Here is an 18,250-nt window from a genome sequence, read left to right as displayed (position 1 = left end):
TCACCTTGGCAGTTCGGGATTCGAACCGGCAACCTTCTGATTACGGGGCCGCTTCCTTAACCGCTAGGCCACCACTGCCACCACTGTCCTCTTGCTTTTAACCCATCACCCTTGGCGAGCAGTGGGCAGCCATGACAGGCACCCGGGGAGCAGTGTGTGGGGATTCGAACCGGCAACCTTGTGATTACGGGGCCGCTTCCTTAACCGCTAGGCCACCACTGCTGCATGACATTAAGCCCAGTCAAAACTAAAATGATGTGAATGCCAGTAGATGGGTCAACTTTTCTGAGGACTGAAGAGCAAAGTCATGCAGAGGAGAGCAGCTCATTAGATATGACAGTGCAAGAAAGATCAGCTACACGGCAAAATGGAAATATTTCATTAGCATATTATTAGCATGTTCACATGCTCTGCTACAATGCAAACTGAATGCTTATGCTCACCACAGTGGTAGCCCGATTTTCCAGGTGAGATAAGAATAAACTCACATCTCCACGAGAAGGACACAAGTTCAGAAGCACTCAGTTCAATGTTGTGTAACCATTCAGTGAATGTCACATATGTCACATATGGCACAACCTGCAGGATCCACTGCACAAGCGCCCGGGTTTTGCTCGAAGGCTGAAATTAATGGCTAAAAGCATGAAACCATGAAATAACACCCTGCAGCGTTGATATTTCAGTTGCACTATCCTCTTTGCGGTTTGCCTGAAAATCTACTTAAAAATTGCATGTTTAAAACGACTCTATGACATAAATTCATAATTTACTTGTTAAGTGTGATGTTAATAATGTACTGACGTACCCAAAGGGTGCGAGTAGACCAAGCTTGCAAACTGACTTCAACAAAGATCCAGGCTCGTAGGCAGTCAGCGTATATGATTAACCGTAGTCATGGCACTCCCATGCCTTGATTTAGGCTGTCCTAATTCCTTTGCATTATTTCAAACCATACATTAAAAAAAAAATGAATCCAAATTAAGCATGTTAATATTATATAATCGAGTCATTTTACTTTAACTTCGTTTCTTTTTGAAATATTAAAATTAATCCATGAGATTAATTTGAGTTAATTTAAAAATGGAACTTTCCCTGTTTTCATGGCTGATAGTGAAAAAAATTCCTGAGCCCGAACTTTTTTTTTTAGAATTCTTTTATCCTTTGTCCAAGGCCTCATCAATAATGAGTGACAACATGACACTCTTTAGTTTTTTTAAACTCTGGCGAGATGCGGCCTCGAGAAGGGCAGAAGGTTTATCCTCCGCTAATTTCTTACACAAAGTGATGAGTGGATGAGCAATAGTAAATGACAGGTCATGCCCAGCAATGAAGGAGCATAAATGAATTGTTAAATTAGCCATGTGATGGAGGAATATCTGCCGCGGCTGCCGCATAGTTGATTTTGAACACTTCACCATTCCCTGTCCAGGATTTGGCCAGGAGGCGGTGATAATGGGCGTCGCATTTGCAGAATAAGAACATACATACTCGGCTTTCCGAGTCACCGCTTCAAATTGCAACAAATATTGTTTCTCTATTATTTAGGTCTGTGGTGTAACAGGTCAATTGGGGGGAAAAAAAGAGTAAAAATAACAAGCAGAAAGAGGGCATACTGTCATCTATTGTAGTTGACCACAGATTAGTTGTTTTCCCTCCCATGCTTGTATCAGTCAAGCCATTACTGTACCTCAATTAAACTATGCATGGAAACATATGATTGTTTTGAGGATGACTTAAAAATGTTCTAAAATATTGCTTCTATATGTTAGAAGCAATATCAATATTGCTTCTAACATATTCGGATGTGCATAGTTTAAACACATTCAGTAATTATGAATGAAAATGATGAAAATAATGAAAATGCAATGAATGAAATAAAAAAAAAATGTTATTTCACAGTGGATGTGTACTAGGCCAGATGGAAACAGCGTTTTAATGTGGAAATGTGGATTTTCCACAGTCGTCCATCTTTCCTGCACAGATGACAGGTTTATCAGAGAGCGCACGAGGTGTGATGGGAGCAAGGCAGAGAGAAGCAGCAAAGGTTCAGGGCCCTCGGCTGCGGGTGGACCTCGCTATTCAGCAGAGAGACTCGCCTTTTCTGGATTCAGCTTCACGCGTTCCACCTGTCTGCCTATGTCTTCACGATTGGATCTTCAGTAACCTCTAACTGCTGAGAGGTTGGCGGTGCCTTGCCTTTGTTTTGTCGCAACTGTTAGTGTGACTTTGCTCTGATCATTTGAAGGTGAACATTTCAGCCTTTCTTTGGCTTTTGTTTCTTTTCATTTCTCCTCACGGACGCTGGAAAGTTAGTTTACTTTGCGCTTTCCTTTCCAAAACCATTTGCACATTTAAATAAAAACAAATAATTAACATAATTTGAATCAAAATCCCTACAGGGTGAAATGAAATTACTTTTCAGTAACAGGTCTTTTTACTAACACAAAAAAGCAACTGTTATTAGCTGATAGCTTAAGATTGGGTTATAATTAGTGCACATTATTATTTATGCACATACTTTTGATATCATTTGTGACCGCAAGAGACTGAAAGAAATAGAAGTAATAAAACCACATTGTGTTGCACCTTATTACATGGTACTGTCATTGCAGTTTCTCTGCATCTTTTATTTCATCTTAGCTGTACCCCCCACAGACACAAATACAAATTTTAATGGGTAAATAGTTTTTTCTAGGCACTTTACTAGGCTTGGTCATTGGCCTTGAACCTGTGACCACAGCCATATCTGAATTCATTGATAATTTGCCAGAAACCTTCCAAAGAACATGAGAACTTCAGCATTTTCCCTTGGCAGGATAAGAAATGATGTATGTGTAAGCCAATAAATGCACAATGCAGCCGTAGTTCATCAGAATAGTGTACCCAAAACCACGGCGCATGTGGGAGGGCATCCAGGCTGTCACTGCAGGACTAAAACCTCTGCCTGTAACAGTGACCCGACCCGACTGGATGCACTAAATGACTCTTATGCACGGTTCGACACACGGAACAACGTGAGTCGGAGGAAATCCATCCCTCCTCCCAGTGTTCGGGTGCTGTGTCTAACCATGGTGGACATGAGGAAAACTCTTTGTAGAGTTAACTCACTAAATGCTGCTGGACCAGACAACGTTCTTGGAAGATGCTATGAAAATGTGCAGACCAGCTGGTCTAAAGATGTTCTCACGGACATCTTTAACATCTTTAACGCTGTCGTTCCAATATTTCTCATGACCACCACCATCAAGTCTTCAGTGTTGTGTCTTAATGACTATTGTCTTGTTGCACTTACACCCATCATCATGAAGAGCTTTGAGAGGCTGGTCATGAAAGATATGAAGACCCTGCTGTCCTCCACCCTGGACCCACTGCAATCGTTCGAACCACTCCATGGACGATGCCTGCATCTGACCTTCACCCACCTGGACAATAAGGACACATATGCTCGAATGATTCTCATAGACTTTGGTTCAGCATCCAACACCATCATTCTTCAGCACCTGGTCTAGAAGCTGAGCCTGCTGGGCCTGAACCCCTCCCTCTGCAATTTGAACTTCCTGAGAACTTCCTCCATTACAGAAATTTACCACACACACTGCATCAGGAAAGCCACTCATTTTACTATCTCACTGTTGTCTTTGTTAAATGTTATTCTTGCTACGCACTTTATGTAGGCCAGTTTGACTGTGTCGCACACATGTACTTCATGCTTTATGTCAGTCTGTAACTTAGTTTAATGGTTTCAATGTTACATGTAGCACCAGGTTCTGTAGAAACATTGTTTCGTTTTAAAGAAGTTGTCTAACATGCATGTAGCTGAAATGACAATAAAGCTCAACTTCAACCACTGAAGGCCGCACAGGCTAAACAATTTTCAATGTTACATGTAGCACCAGGTTCTGTAGAAACATTGTTTCGTTTTAAAGAAGTTGTCTAACATGCATGTAGCTGAAATGACAATAAAGCTCAACTTCAACCACTGAAGGCCGCACAGGCTAAACAATTTTCGATTCTCTTCTGCTGCAGAGCAGCATTAAGAGCCAACCTACCTTACACTACATAAATGGGGCAGATGAATATAGTTTCATTTCTTATTTATCAGCTTTACATAACTAGTCAGATGCATATGGATGTTGTTATTACAGCGGCATCATTGGTCCTATTTCTGTCTGAAAGACTGATTTCACTTGCTTGGTTACAACAAGCTCCATGTGTTCCTTTTCTCGTTGTTTTAGAAAGTGAGATGAATGACTTTGGGCTCTTACATAAGAGAAGCCCTGAAACAAACACTCTTGTTCTCTCTATGCTTTCATGTTTGTTTGCAAATCCAGACGTTTTTCTATCATCATTTCCATAAAACCTAAAATAGGTCTTCTACTGTTCAGTAATCATGCTTCTGAATACAGAAAACATTGCATTTAATTTATGCCATTTACGACTTACAATCAGTAGTTACAGGAACAGTCCACCTAGAGACACTCAGGGTTAAATGTCTTGTTCAGGGACACAATGTTAGTAACCATAAGACCCAGGTTCAAATTCCACTTACTACCATTGTGTCCCTGAGCAAGACACTTAACACTGAGGGTATCCAGGGGGGGGACTGTCTCTGGATAAGGGCATCTGGTAAATGCTGTACATTTAAATGTAAATGTAACCCATGACTTTGTGGTCTTCTGGTTCATAGATGGGTGTGTTACCCACTAGGCTACTACCTACCCATATTAATTAAATGAATGTGTCCTCATTAGTGCAGGTTGAATAATGATGGCCAGTGTGCAAAATGCTTTTGAAAGTGAAAGTGATGTGATTGTGATACACATGCTTTTAACCATCACCCTTGGTGAGCAGTGGGCAGCGATGACAGGTGCCCAGGGAGCAGTGTGTGGGGACGGTGCTTTACTCTGTGGCACCTTGGAAGACCGGGATTCAAACCGGCAACCTGCTGATTACGGGGCCGCTTCCTTAACCGCTAGGCCACCACTGCCCCACCACTGCTTTTACAGAAGTTGTAGAGTAATCACATCCTGGACTAAATATAGATATTTTTGTACTGGCAAATACCTTGCATCCATCCATCCACTTTCTAAACCCTTGTATCCATGACACTAGGGCTGCAACAACGAATCGATTGAATCGATAAAAATTGATTACTTAAAGAGTTGGCAACGAATTTCCTAATCGATTCGTTATGTTGCGTGACGTGGAGACGTTTGATTATTAAAAAAAAAACTTTATTTGAGTGCGGAGTGAACACACTTGGTCTCTCGCACACAGATACTAGCTGATTTTGGCGCCTCATAGACAGCGCGGAGCAAAAATTTAAAAAAAAACAAGCGGAGGTAGAGGACAGATACATGGCGGAGGCAGAGAAATCTGTACGAAAATATGCAAAAGCGACATGGCACGGCACGGGAGCACCACAGCAATGATCCTGCACCTGAAACGCAAACATGTTGGAGTGTTTGAGGAGGAAGAAGGGAGTTCAGCAGCAGTGGAAGTCGCTACAGAATCCTACTTTTGTTCCGTTTTGAAGTGAGGAACGTAATGTCCCTGGTGCTGGTGTTTAACTCGCCGCGGAGGAGAACTAGACGGGGACTTACAGCGCCACCTACAGGTGTGGAGGGGGGATGAAACAGCGTTCGGACTGTTCTCTGCGTCTCCGCGTGGACGACTCGCCTATTGTGACCCTGAGCAAGACACTAAGTTGCTCCAGGGGGACTGTCCCTGTAACTACTGATTGTAAGTCGCTCTGGATAAGAGCGTCTGATAAATGCTGTAAATGTAAATGTTTACCCGTCATCCAGCTTGACAAGCATGACAAGTTAACGTTAGCTCGTTAATAACAGTAGTAAAGCAGGGTGCTATAGTTTCTTTGCATTAAAAAACTAAAGACATGTTTTTATCCACTAGCCTTTTTGGACCATTAATTTTTCAATCTGTTGTCATGTATAGCTACACTGCAAAAAAAAGCTTTTCTTACCTAGTACTTTTGTCACGTTTCCAGTCCAAATATTTAAAAAATCTTAAATCAAGATTACTAGACAAGGAAAATGGCATGAGAAAACTAAGTGATGCTTAAAACTTCTGTTTGAGATTATATCTCATTAATATTAGTTTTCTTATCCCAATGGCAGATAATTTTGCTTGTTTTAAACAAACAATCACTTAATTTTGACATGTTTTATCAGAAAACAAGACATAATTTCTTATGCTATTTCATGTGTCTAGTAAATGTATCTTGATTTAAGATTATTTAGAGATTTGGACTGAAATCAGGACAAAACTACTAAATTAGAAAAGCATTTTTTGCAGTGTGTGTGTGTGTCAGTGTGAGAGTGTGTGCGTCTGTGAGTGTGTGCAAGTTCTGACATTCAAACAAATCCTGTTAAATTTTCTGATTTGTATAGTTCTTTTTTTTTATTATTTATCGTTCTGGCAGCTCAGGTGGCACTTTATTTAAAAAAAAGTCTATATTTGGCAGATGTAAAGCATACATGTATGTTTTTTGTGTTAGTCAATTTTTATTTTATTATTATTATAACAGCTCAAGGAGCAACATGTTTGTGCACTTTCTAAAGATTTTGGTTCTGTTTTTGAATAAAGGGTTGGAAATTTTTTTTTTTTTTTTTATCCGATTCTACAATTAATCAAAAAAAATAATCGACAGATTAATCAATTATTAAAATAATCTTTTAGTTGCAGCCCTACATGACACCATTGCAAAGAAGATGAAGAGGGCATCAGAGGGCATCAATGGACTCAACGGACACAACTGGGAGAAAGCGAGGCGCTTAGCGTGGGTCTTGTTCGTTTGAGTATGGTCTAAGATGTCCTCAGAATTTACAAAATAAAAAAATCACTTTACAAATAAAGTGATAAAATAAGACAGAATGCCAGGTTCGGGTTTCTTTCTTGCTTTATCTATTTATGTAAATACTGAGCTCACATAATCCATACTGCTTACCACAGTCCTGCTGGTTCGAGGCCAGCAAAAGACAGTTCAGAGTTTAACAGGAAACACAAGGGTTAAGCTTCTAGGCTAATATGACCCAGGCCATTTAGCTTTGCGGCTCGTAAGCAAGGATTCTTGTGTCTGCGTGCTGACTGGATTTACTCCACGATAGACAAGACAACCGTGTTGAAGGCTTTAGTAATTAATGCCCCAGAAATCCTCAATGACGCCAAACCTCAGAGAGCCTCTAAACTCTTTCATCTCTGGGCTGAGATTAACTATGTCTTCCTGCTTCGCAAGGACCTCTTTGAGAACTAAGGGTACACAGGGGAACATACTAGGCGGTTCTAACCAGAACACCACACAATTTCTCAGTATTTACTGGATACTGATCTTGTCCTGATTTGTGTCCAGATTTGCATATTTAAATTCATCTAATTTTACTCACAAGGGGTATTATGTAAGAAATGTTAATATATAAATTGGATCTGTATTCATTAATCCCTTAGAATTGTTATTTCCTTGATCATCACTCTTCAGTCGAGCCCTCTGTGTACTACAGGCAATTCTACGAGGCAGAAAAGCAACAGTCAATCTGGAACATCCTCAGCTGCCCACAATACTGCTGTCCATAGCACAAAACCTGTCTGCACAGCAACAAAAGCTCACACATTCTGGCAGTGCCCTATCCATTAGGTTAAACTGGCCGTGACACTGCCACCTCACAACAAATCACCTATACGACCCCTGTGACCCACATTACTAAATATGGCATCAGATTAAAATGTAATCGGATCTGTGTGTTTGTTGGCTGAAGCTACTTACAGTGCACCCAGGAAGTATTCACGGTGCATCACTTTATCCACATTTTGTTATGTTGCAGCCTTATTCCAAATTGGATTAAGTTCATTTTTTCCCTCAGAATTCTACACACAACACCCCATAATGACAACATGAAATACAGGTTTACTTGAGGTTTTGGCAAATGTACAAGAAAGAAGCATAAGTATTCACAGCCTTTGTTCAATACTTTGTGCTCTGGAGCAAAAAGGTTTGGAGAAAAAGACATATCGCGATTATTGAGATCAATATTGCGATTGCGATATGATAAAGGACACTTGCTTGTATATCAATGAAAAGTCGCATACGAATAGTGAAATGTTTAATTTCAAAGTGAAACATACAAACTACTTATAACATCCTGAAATGCCCAGTGCTTTCAAAATACAATATTCTACAAAATTAAATAAATCACAAAAAACTCTTTTACATTACTGTCGAACAACAAACCCTGGTAAGGCTAAACAACTGTTTTGATTATATTTGGTCATTATAAAATCCCGTATTATAGTTCTTCCTTTTAACCAAACCGTTGTTTGGAGGCTGACTTGAACACAGGGATGCATAGCTTTGCTAGCTTAGCTAAGGTTAAGATTTGTAAACTAAGGTGAATTTCTTTAGGAAACCTTCAAAGTTTGAGAAAAGTTAACTAAACAGCTGAGAACAGTCTAAATAGTTAATGCCTACGTTTAGCCAAAACGTTGTTTGGAGGCTGACTTGAACACAGGAATGCATAGCTTCGCTAGCTTAGCCTAGCTTAGCTAAGGTTAAGACTTTTATAATGGCCAAATATATTCAAAACAATTGTCCAGCCTTACCTATGATATGTAATCCCCGGGATCTGGTTTGGAGCGTACAGCGGTTTGTACAGCCCCAAGCAGCACAAGAGTGAGGAATTTTTATGCACTTCTCTCCATACACATGTATATGCTTCACGTCACAGCAGAGCCTATCGCAATATGGCGGCAACGTTGACGTATGATGCAGCTCGTCATGCGGCATCTAACCATATGTCTCCGAATCGAAAGTCATGTGACCAAACATGTCACCTCCGACTGAAGTGAGACTTCAGTCAGCTCGCAAACTTTGAGAGAATGAGAGAATGGATCGGATATGTTGCCGATCCAATCCATGTACTAATCATTTAAATCGCAGCTTTTTGCGTTCATGTAATGGCACAGACTGACATCGCGATTACGATTGCGATTAGATTAATCGTGCAGCACTATTTGAATCCATTTTGCAGTAAGGTTGTAACATAACAAGATGTGGGGAAAAATGTGAATGCTTTCTGGATGCACTGTATAAGGACACCACAGAATTATCAAGTGTAATAACGAAATGGCTTTCAATGGTACAACCCAGAAGCAGCTCATGACCGGGACTTTTAATGATCAAAGCATTAACAGAATTTACTACAAAAAGCTAATCATTTATTTACGAGTAGCAGTGTGTTAATCTCAAGGCTCAGTCAGCTCATTTTAAAACAGTTTCCCTACCTGGGCTGAAACGGGATGAGCGGAGAGCCAGAGCTGCAGAGCCCACCGTGTTTTGTTCCTGACAAGGCGGCGGGGAGACGGGCATGGCTGAGAACCCTGCTCTCAGGTTCAGCTGCATGAAGTGCCTCTCAAACATTTGTCAGTGGAGGAATATTCCAGAGCAGAATATCTGCACAGCCATTATGAGCAGTCTACTGCCCATCAAACTGTTTCAGAAAACTCCGCTTGACTGATCTAGGGTCCACCTATTTGCATCTTATATCCTTAAAACATATAAAGCACTTTCCTTTCACAAATCGCTTCCAAACTGATCTCACCAAATTTCACCAGATTGTATATAGTTTGTCACTGCAAGCCATCAAATTTTCAGACAAGGCCTCATATAAGAGGAAGTTGCCCATTTCCTGGTAAAGAGATGCTCAGACACCATAGGTCTGTACTCATTAGGTGTAGCTAATGAATACTTTAAGTTGTTGTGACGAAGAGGAGCAAGAAATCCAGAAGCTACAGATTCACTCATGAAAAACATTAGGCCAGTGTTGTGGAACGCGTCCTTTTTCATTTTCAGTCTGTCTTGCTGCATAGTGACCCGTACCCAATCGCCTTGAACCTGATGTAGCCCGGTGTGTCCGTGTTATTGCGAATAATTTCCAAACCACTGTTCTAGGCACACACTTCACTACTGTTACCCTGCATTTCTTTTTTAGAAAACTTCAGCAACGATTTATGATCTCAACATTCCCTCATCATTCAGCAGATGTTAAATGATGAGTTGCCCTGTAGGCGGCGCAGATAGAGGAGTTGCTCTCGTAGTTGTAGTTGCTTTATGAGGTTCTGCAGCTGCTGCAGTACAACCATGAGCGAGTTATCAGCTATTGTATGTATGAGAAGTTTGGGGTTATAGGTCAGGTTGGAGCTTGGGATAAGACATCAGCATCCAGCCACTTTGCCGTCCACACGGATATGCGGAAAAGAGAAATTCGCTCCGGAAAAAGACCCTAAAACACCGTTTCCATGTGGATGCAAGGTCAACGTTTTCTCTGGTTTAGTCACTTAGAAATGTCGTTGTTTACAAAAACAAGAATGATAAATTTCCAGCTAACAGAGTCATTTACAAGATGAGCAATTGAACAGGATTTGCTGTCAAAAAAGAGGACATCACATCAGTATATGATCTTATAAGGTTTCTATTTCGAATTTCAACTAAAACTGAATTTTTTAAAACATTTATCTTTCTGTCAAGGCCTACCAGCAAGAATTCAGCATATCACCAACAAATGATCAAATCATTTCCCTGAAGAGTATTTTACTGACTGAAGAACTTCAACATGAATAAAACACCCTGCTGCTTCGTGCCGCTGAGACATCTGACGCATCCAGATCCACCCCCTCAGCCTCACAACACATGATCAATGGACCCCCCAACATTTCATCTTCTCTTCTCAGCTCAAAGATTAGGGGTCGACTGCGCTCAAACATACAGCATACCTACAGCAATTCAAGCAAAGAAATCCAATCTAAGGAAATTACATCAAGATTTCATTATCAGTAGCAAAAAGAACGAGAAAAAAAGGACATCCAAGCTACTGTCGCAATTCCTCCAGGAAAAACACTGTCTTCTCCTTAAGCCATTTACCCAAGGTGTGCCACAGATTTTACTATCAGTGTAAATCACTGTCCCATTATCTCTGATGGAGACATGCGGAAGAGCGATGGGAATAGGCTGTTCCAATCTTTTTATGCACTTTGTCAGGCTGAAGAACAATTAATATTCTTTGAGTGCTGTGACAAAATCACAAGCCAGCAATCCATGCATGCATGCTGGTTCTGTCAGAACAGCAGAGATACCAAGCCCGAGAACTTCTTCAGAGCAACTATTCCATTGGTATTCTACACACACACACACACACACACACATCAAACCAACTAATTGCAAGTTCACTGAGCGTTTCTGCTGGAAGCAATTAACACACTGCTCTCGGCACAGCAAAAGGGACAATATTAAATAGCCATTTAAAGCCGCTGCACTGGAATGAGGGAAAGACCTCTGTTTTGAGCGATAAAATGTGTTACAAAACACCACCATTATGTCCCTAATGCAGATTTAGAGATTTCATTTGATCGCTACATCACAGCTTAATTTTTCCTATGATCATAGGCCTTCTGGGCCACATATTCACGTCCTTGTCTAATTTTATGAAATTAGACTAATTTTTATAACAAACCTATTCTATTATGTGTTAGATTGTTTCTAATGCTGTAACAAAGAAAAATAATTTTCATATTTTTACATCTCTTTTAAAGCACAATTATATTACGAAAAAACCCAATTCTTTATTAGTTTGATAGACTAGGGTATACTACCTTTAGAGAAAGAAAGAAAGAAAGAAAGAAATCTGATTAATACCTATAAATGTATTTTATAATATATATTATATTATATCTCCGTATTTTTTTTCAACCCTGTGAGCCTCTAGTTTCTTGGCTCCCCCAAAAAAAGATGACAAATCCAAACCGTCATTTCCAGGATGGGACATTATGTGTTTTTCAGAGGGAAATTCACTAAGGTTTAACTGTTGGTGTCTCCTGTATTTTTCTCAGTTTACACACCGGTTTGAGGCACCCTTAAAGTTCTGCCCTGTTAGTATATATTATGGGAAATATTTATTGGATTTTTTTTTAAAACACGTAAAAAAAAAATCTATTTAAATGCCGATAAGCTGAAGCATGTGTGCTATGTGTGCTAGCTAAATGTTGCTCACTCAAAGACCTAGAGCTAAATTGTCTAGAAATATTCCACCATATAGGATATGCAGCCTACTGAGTAGAAATTGTACAAAAGTGTTTATTATTTTCATTAAAATTACTTGAAGATTTATTATTTGTGTGTATTTTTTTGGATCCACATCAAAATTTGGAGGTAGGTTGGTATTAGTGCTGCACGATTAATCTAATCACAATCGTAATCGCGATGTCAGTCTGTGCGATTACATGAACGCAAAAAGCTGCAATTTAAATGATTAGTACATGGATTGGATCGGCAACATATCCGATCCATTCTCTCATTCTCTCAAAAGTTTACGAGCTGACTGGAGACTTGCTTCAGTCGGATGTGACGTGTTTGGTCACATGACTTTTGATTCGGAGACATATGGTTAGACGCCGCATGATGCGCTGCGTCATACATCAACGTCGCCGCAATATTGCGGCAGGCTCTGCTATGGAGAGAAGTTCATAAAAATGCCTCACTCTCGTGCTGCTTGGGGCTGTACAAAGCGCTGTACGCTCCAAACCAGATCCCGGGGATTACATTTCATAGGTAAGGCTGGACAATTGTTTTGAATATATTTGGCCATTATAAAATCCCGTTTTATAAGTCTTGACCTTAGCTAAGCTAGGCTAAGCTAGCAAAGCTATGCATTCCTGTGTTCAAGTCAGCCTCCAAACAACGTTTTGGCTAAACGTAGGCATTAACTATTTAGACTATTCTCAGCTGTTTAGTTAACTTTTCTCAAACTTTGAAGGTTTCCTAAAGAAATTCACCTCAGTTTACAAATCTTAACCTTAGCTAAGCTAGCAAAGCTATGCATCCCTGTGTTCAAGTCAGCCTCCAAACAACATTTTGGTTAAACGTAAGAACTATAATACGGGATTTTATAATGGCCTTACCAGGGTTTGCCGTGCGACAGTAATATAAAAGTTTTTTGTGATTTATTTAATTTTGTAGAATATTGTATTTTGAAAGCACTGGGCATTTCAGGTTGTTATAAGTAGTTTGTATGTCTCACTTTGAAATTAAACATTTCACTATTAGTATGCGACTTTTCATTGATATACAAGCAAGTGTCCTTTATCATATCGCATATCACAATATTGATCTCAATAATCGCAATATGTCTTTTTCCCCAAATCGTGCAGCCCTAGCTGGTATGAAATGTTCTTAAATAAATGTATTAATGTATTTATTTAATTCATATAAATGTTCTTAAATAAATCTATTAATATATTTTTTGTGAATATTCTAATTCTGACATTACAGTAGGTTAAACATACAGAAAAATATGGTAGAAAACATTTGATGTGGAATCTACTCAGTTCCACCCTGTTAGGCAACGATATGACAAAATAATAATCTAATCACAACAGTAAGTGTTTGGTATAATGTACATTGTCTTGTTAAATGAGGTACATACAATGCATTTACATATACTTTTATTTATAGTGAATAAAATTCCTCAAACAAGGCAACAAAATGGGGACAAAGAATTATTCTAATATTGTACTCTTTTTAAAATTATGATACAAGAATGAAACTTTTATCATTGAAAAACGGACACATTGTATCCCAGAAAAGTTCAGTATTTTCTGATTTGTATGTTATTTAAAGCATGTACATGTCCCTAAGGCTGCCCTTTTGGCAGTTACCGAGCAGCTACATGCAGCCAGATTGGCAAAATTGTCATCGGTTCTTATTCTCCTCAACCTCTCTGCAGCATTTGACACCGTTAACCACAAGACTCTCTTGTCAATCCTGAAGAGGCTTGGAATTCGGGGCTCAGCATGGCAGTGGTTTGCTTCCTACCTTGATGAGCGATCTTACCAAGTGACTTGGAAAGGATCCACCTCTACCTCACGTAGACTCTCCACTGGTGTCCCTCAAGGCTCGGTGCTAGGTCCTCTCCTTTTCTCCCTCTACACGAGATCACTTGGTGAGGTCATTTCCTCACATGGATTATCCTACCACTGCTATGCTGACGACACACAACTCCTCTTCTCCTTTCCTCCCTCTGACCTACATGCTGCTTCCAAAATCTCTGCATGTCTAACCGACATCTCGTCTTGGATGGCAGCCCATCACCTCCAACTCAATCCCACCAAAACTGAACTAATATTCATTCCAGCAGATTCTTCACCGCATCAGGATCTTACTATTTACCTAGACAACTCGAAGCTCTCTCCTTCTGCAACAGCCCGCAACCTTGGCGTAACAATAGACAACCAACTCTCCTTCTCGACTCACATCAGCAACCTTTCCCGCTCATGTAGATTCCTTCTCTACAATATCAGACGAATCCGCCCTTATCTGTCAACCCAGGCCATCCAACTACTGGTTCAGTCCTTAGTAATCTCACGACTGGACTACTGTAACTCCCTTCTAGCTGGTCTACCACTATGTACCATCCGACCTCTACAACTCATACAAAATGCAGCAGCACGACTAATCTTCAACCTTCCCAAATTCTCTCACGCCACCCCTCTGCTATGTTCCCTCCACTGGCTCCCAGTAGCTGCATGCATCAGGTTCAAAATACTGATGCTGGCCTACAAAGCCAAACATGGAGTAGCACCATCCTACCTCACAGCCCTTATTACACCTCGCACTGCACCTCGTATACTCCGAGCCTCCAGTACTGCTCGCCTGGTCCCTCCATCTCTGAAGGTAAAAGGAAGACGCTCATCTAGACTCTTCTCCGTCTTGACCCCTCGGTGGTGGAATGAACTTCCCCTCGAGGTCATGTAAATTTACATTTACATGTAAATGTAAATTAAAAGAACAGCTCAGTCACTGAGCACCTTCAAACGACAGCTCAAGACCTTCCTCTTTAAAGAATATTTAGATTAAATTGTAATTTTCTTGTTGTCGAACTTGTGTACAGAATCTACAACAGAGTGAATAAAATAGATGTATTCATAGTTGGGGTCCTAGTGAACCGGAATTGATCTCTTCATCGATGGTAACTTAAGCACGTTGTAAGTCGCTCTGGATAAGGGCATCTGCCAAATGCCGTAAATGTAATATATACAAAAAAACATCCCATAATTATAATAATTTCAATCCCTGACCTTGGCAAACATGCATTCCTCATAGCTAAGTATGGTACAGTCCTGACAAAATATTTAAATTTGGAATGATTTAAAATACAATCATTCCAAATTTAAGAAAACAGACAGCCAAATATGTGGTCCCAGACTAGGACCCATTTTACCTGAAATTTTCCCTTCTTCATTCGCATCCCAGGGTAGTTGGCCATGCATAAATATTACAAGAACCATATACAGTTAATTTGTTTTTGTTCTAGAACATATGTTTAAATGTGTTTAAATGTTCAAGTTGAAGCACCACACGCTATTTTCTAGCAAACACATGAATGAACTTCGGCCAAAATAAAGTTGGCCTGAGAGACTTATTTTTGTGGGAGATTATCCCTGTTCAAATCGAAAGGGAATTCCCAGAATGCCATTTGATGTCATGTTTACACACATTCACAAATCAGAACATGACTGATGGTGTAATTTAGCAAAAGTGTGAATTTACAGACGCCTCTACTCTCCGGGAATTTTCCTCCTCTTCCTCTGTTTATCTCTCTGCCTGTCCTTATTGGGCCATTGATTTTGCTGTGACCCGGGTGGATTGATTGGGGATCTGGAAAGGCCAGAGCTGGCTGGAAAGGAAACCCAATCCCAGAGTCAGCCATTCAGTGCGCTGTCATCAAATAGTTTCCACGCCACTGCACATACTTTCAGCACCTGAGATAGATTTACTTACTGGAAACCGAACCAGAAAACTGATTCTATTAACTTTATTCCAAAGGTTTCAATAAAACTTTACATATGATTATGGTTTATTGTATTCTTCACCCGTGTTTGATTTAGTTCATATGAGCACAGCTTAAAAAACTAAAATAAAGATTCTGCACTCATCCTTAAGCTCACCTATGCTGCCATGGCAGGTTCTGATTAATCTTAAGATCCGCATAACGATGCAACATGGCAGTAAGGGAGTTGGCCTTCAGACTCATAGCTGAAAGCACAGTATAGTGACAAGACTATAATGTGAAGTTGAGGGTATGACTGTGATTATACCGCAGTGCAAGTATTAATATTGATGAATGTCTGCTCTTTCTACAGGAATATCAGCTCCTGTACTCAGATTCATCTCTAGCAACTATGTACCAAATGCTGGTTTTCTCCCTTATATTTCAGGCAGCATTAGGGAAGGCAGCACAATGTAGTGCTGTAGTACCATCTTGCACATGTTAAAATAAGGCAAACCAATGGGAGATACTTTACTGCTGTACTGACAATATGTTTCAATTAATTAGAAGCCTGTTGTCAGCAAATAACGACAAATCAACTGATTTGAATTTAGTTTCAGTATGCAGCATTGGTTTGCTGAGTGACTGGTCTGACTGGATGCCCACAACAGAATGATCTGAGAATATCAGCCTTTCATGCATGTCAATCATATCACAAAATATCTATGATAAAAAAAAATATTACAATTTAAGATCGTAAGTGTCTCCATGGTGCAGTTCTGTACGATTTTTCAACCAACCATAAAACTTAAGACCGGTTATCTCAGACATTTCATGAAACATAAGGATAAAGGCAGCCAAAACATGTCTGAGTTTTTGTGAGGCCTGCAAGACTACATTGAAACGTGGGCTAATTACTGCACTACCCTTCTATCACTGTGTTTAACTTTACTCCACTGACAAGAGGAAAGAACTCTATAATGTCTCTATAACCTTCTGGGTGATGTAAATGGTCATTTACACAGTGTCAGGTTTGTACAACAGACCTCTATTCTATACAAAACAGAACACACACCAGATGACGTCTATGCTGTGGAAAACCCACAATAGTTAATATTCTGGTACGAATAGCATTTTAAACATGGGCCTCAGTGTATAAAAAGACCAATTAAACAAGAAAAATGTAAAATATGCTAAGACTGTGTGTGTGAGAAGAGAAACATTGCGAGCACTGATAGAGGGAAGGAGAAGAAAGTGTCATCTTAAGTGTCATCTTTTACATTCCTTCACTGACCCAATCACAAAGCCTTTCATTACACTTCATTCCCAATCACATGCCCATTACCATGGCAACAAGGGCGTGGTCCGCCGAGGTGCCTTTTTACTGAAAAACTGTAAAGAGATAAAAGATGAAGGAGAAGCAACACTCAAACTGATTATGACCCTGGTGGGGGTCAATAATGGCTGCCGTCTGAGCTTGATCCTTCACTATCTGGGCAGGGGCACCATCCTGTTCCTTTACTTTGATCTGATAGAGACAAGAAATCAAAGCCCTGGTTAAGCAGCAGATGGCTGTTTCATTGCCCTCCTTTTAAATATACTGCATAACTAGAGGCTTCAGTGAAACAAACAGAGGATTGGCGCACATCACTGGGGTTTAGAGGTCAATCATGGTTAAGTTGCAGAGACACAGTTCTAACAAGGCCGAAAAACGCTGGCTACACATTTTGTCTTTTCTGTGAGGTCTAGGAACAGAGAACAGGTGCTACTTTCCTATGACACACTGGGCACTATTTTCAAAGTGGCCTAAACATTTTTGCAAGCATACGTTAAATACGTCGGATTTGCACAATCAGATGAAACATGAAAGAACTGCCTGGTAGTTTTCTGTATCTTGAAGAACAGAAACTATCCACCCATGTTGTTGGTGTGCTATTATTTGTCACCCACGACAGAATCTTTAATGATGTTTTATTTAAAAAGGAGGAGCCAGATGATTGACAGCTCTAATGCACACCCATTTTACGCTGTGCCAAGCAGCAATGCCCACAGTGGGTGGCCTATCAGGTAAGGAAATGGACCCCTACTCGGACAGTTGGCGGATTCGAATCAAGACCCGCCTACTCTTCTTTAGAGAATATTATGCATGTTGCCTGTCAACTGAAGTGGGATCTAAAGTGGGATCCAAACCTCCAAACCAAGTCAAAGAGGTCGGCTATCCAGTTCCCCGAGGGATATGCTGGGGAGAGGGTGCTGCTACTGTGTGTCAAAAGATAGCTAGATAAATAAATAAATAAGATACAAGTCAGCTGCTGTCAGCTCGCTCCATTGTAACTGTCTAATGCAAACTGAAAATAGAACGAACAAAGCTAAGGTCCTCGAACTGAAAAAAAAAGCCAGGGAAAACATTGAAGTGCATA

At 40.1% G+C, this 18,250-nt stretch overlaps 1 protein-coding gene across 2 annotated transcripts in view; it reads right to left on the bottom strand.

The window, feature by feature from the left end:
* The window catches only part of slc44a5a (solute carrier family 44 member 5a), a 55,151-nt gene that overhangs the window by 30,701 nt on the left and 6,200 nt on the right, over positions 1-18,250 (bottom strand). Inside the window, exon 2 of one of the 2 annotated variants that reach the window (XM_028975481.1) lies at positions 3,293-3,422. The exons of the other annotated variant lie outside the window; for it this stretch is intronic. Coding sequence (XP_028831314.1) covers positions 3,293-3,407 — 115 coding nt within the window. The 5' untranslated portion in view covers positions 3,408-3,422. The remainder of the gene's footprint in view (positions 1-3,292; positions 3,423-18,250) is intronic. 2 annotated transcript variants of the gene reach the window in all.

The sequence above is a fragment of the Denticeps clupeoides genome, chromosome 4 (genome assembly GCF_900700375.1).
Source record: "Denticeps clupeoides chromosome 4, fDenClu1.1, whole genome shotgun sequence".
In the NCBI taxonomy this organism is placed as follows: Eukaryota; Metazoa; Chordata; class Actinopteri; order Clupeiformes; family Denticipitidae; genus Denticeps; species Denticeps clupeoides.
This window is presented reverse-complemented; position numbering and strand designations above follow the sequence as displayed.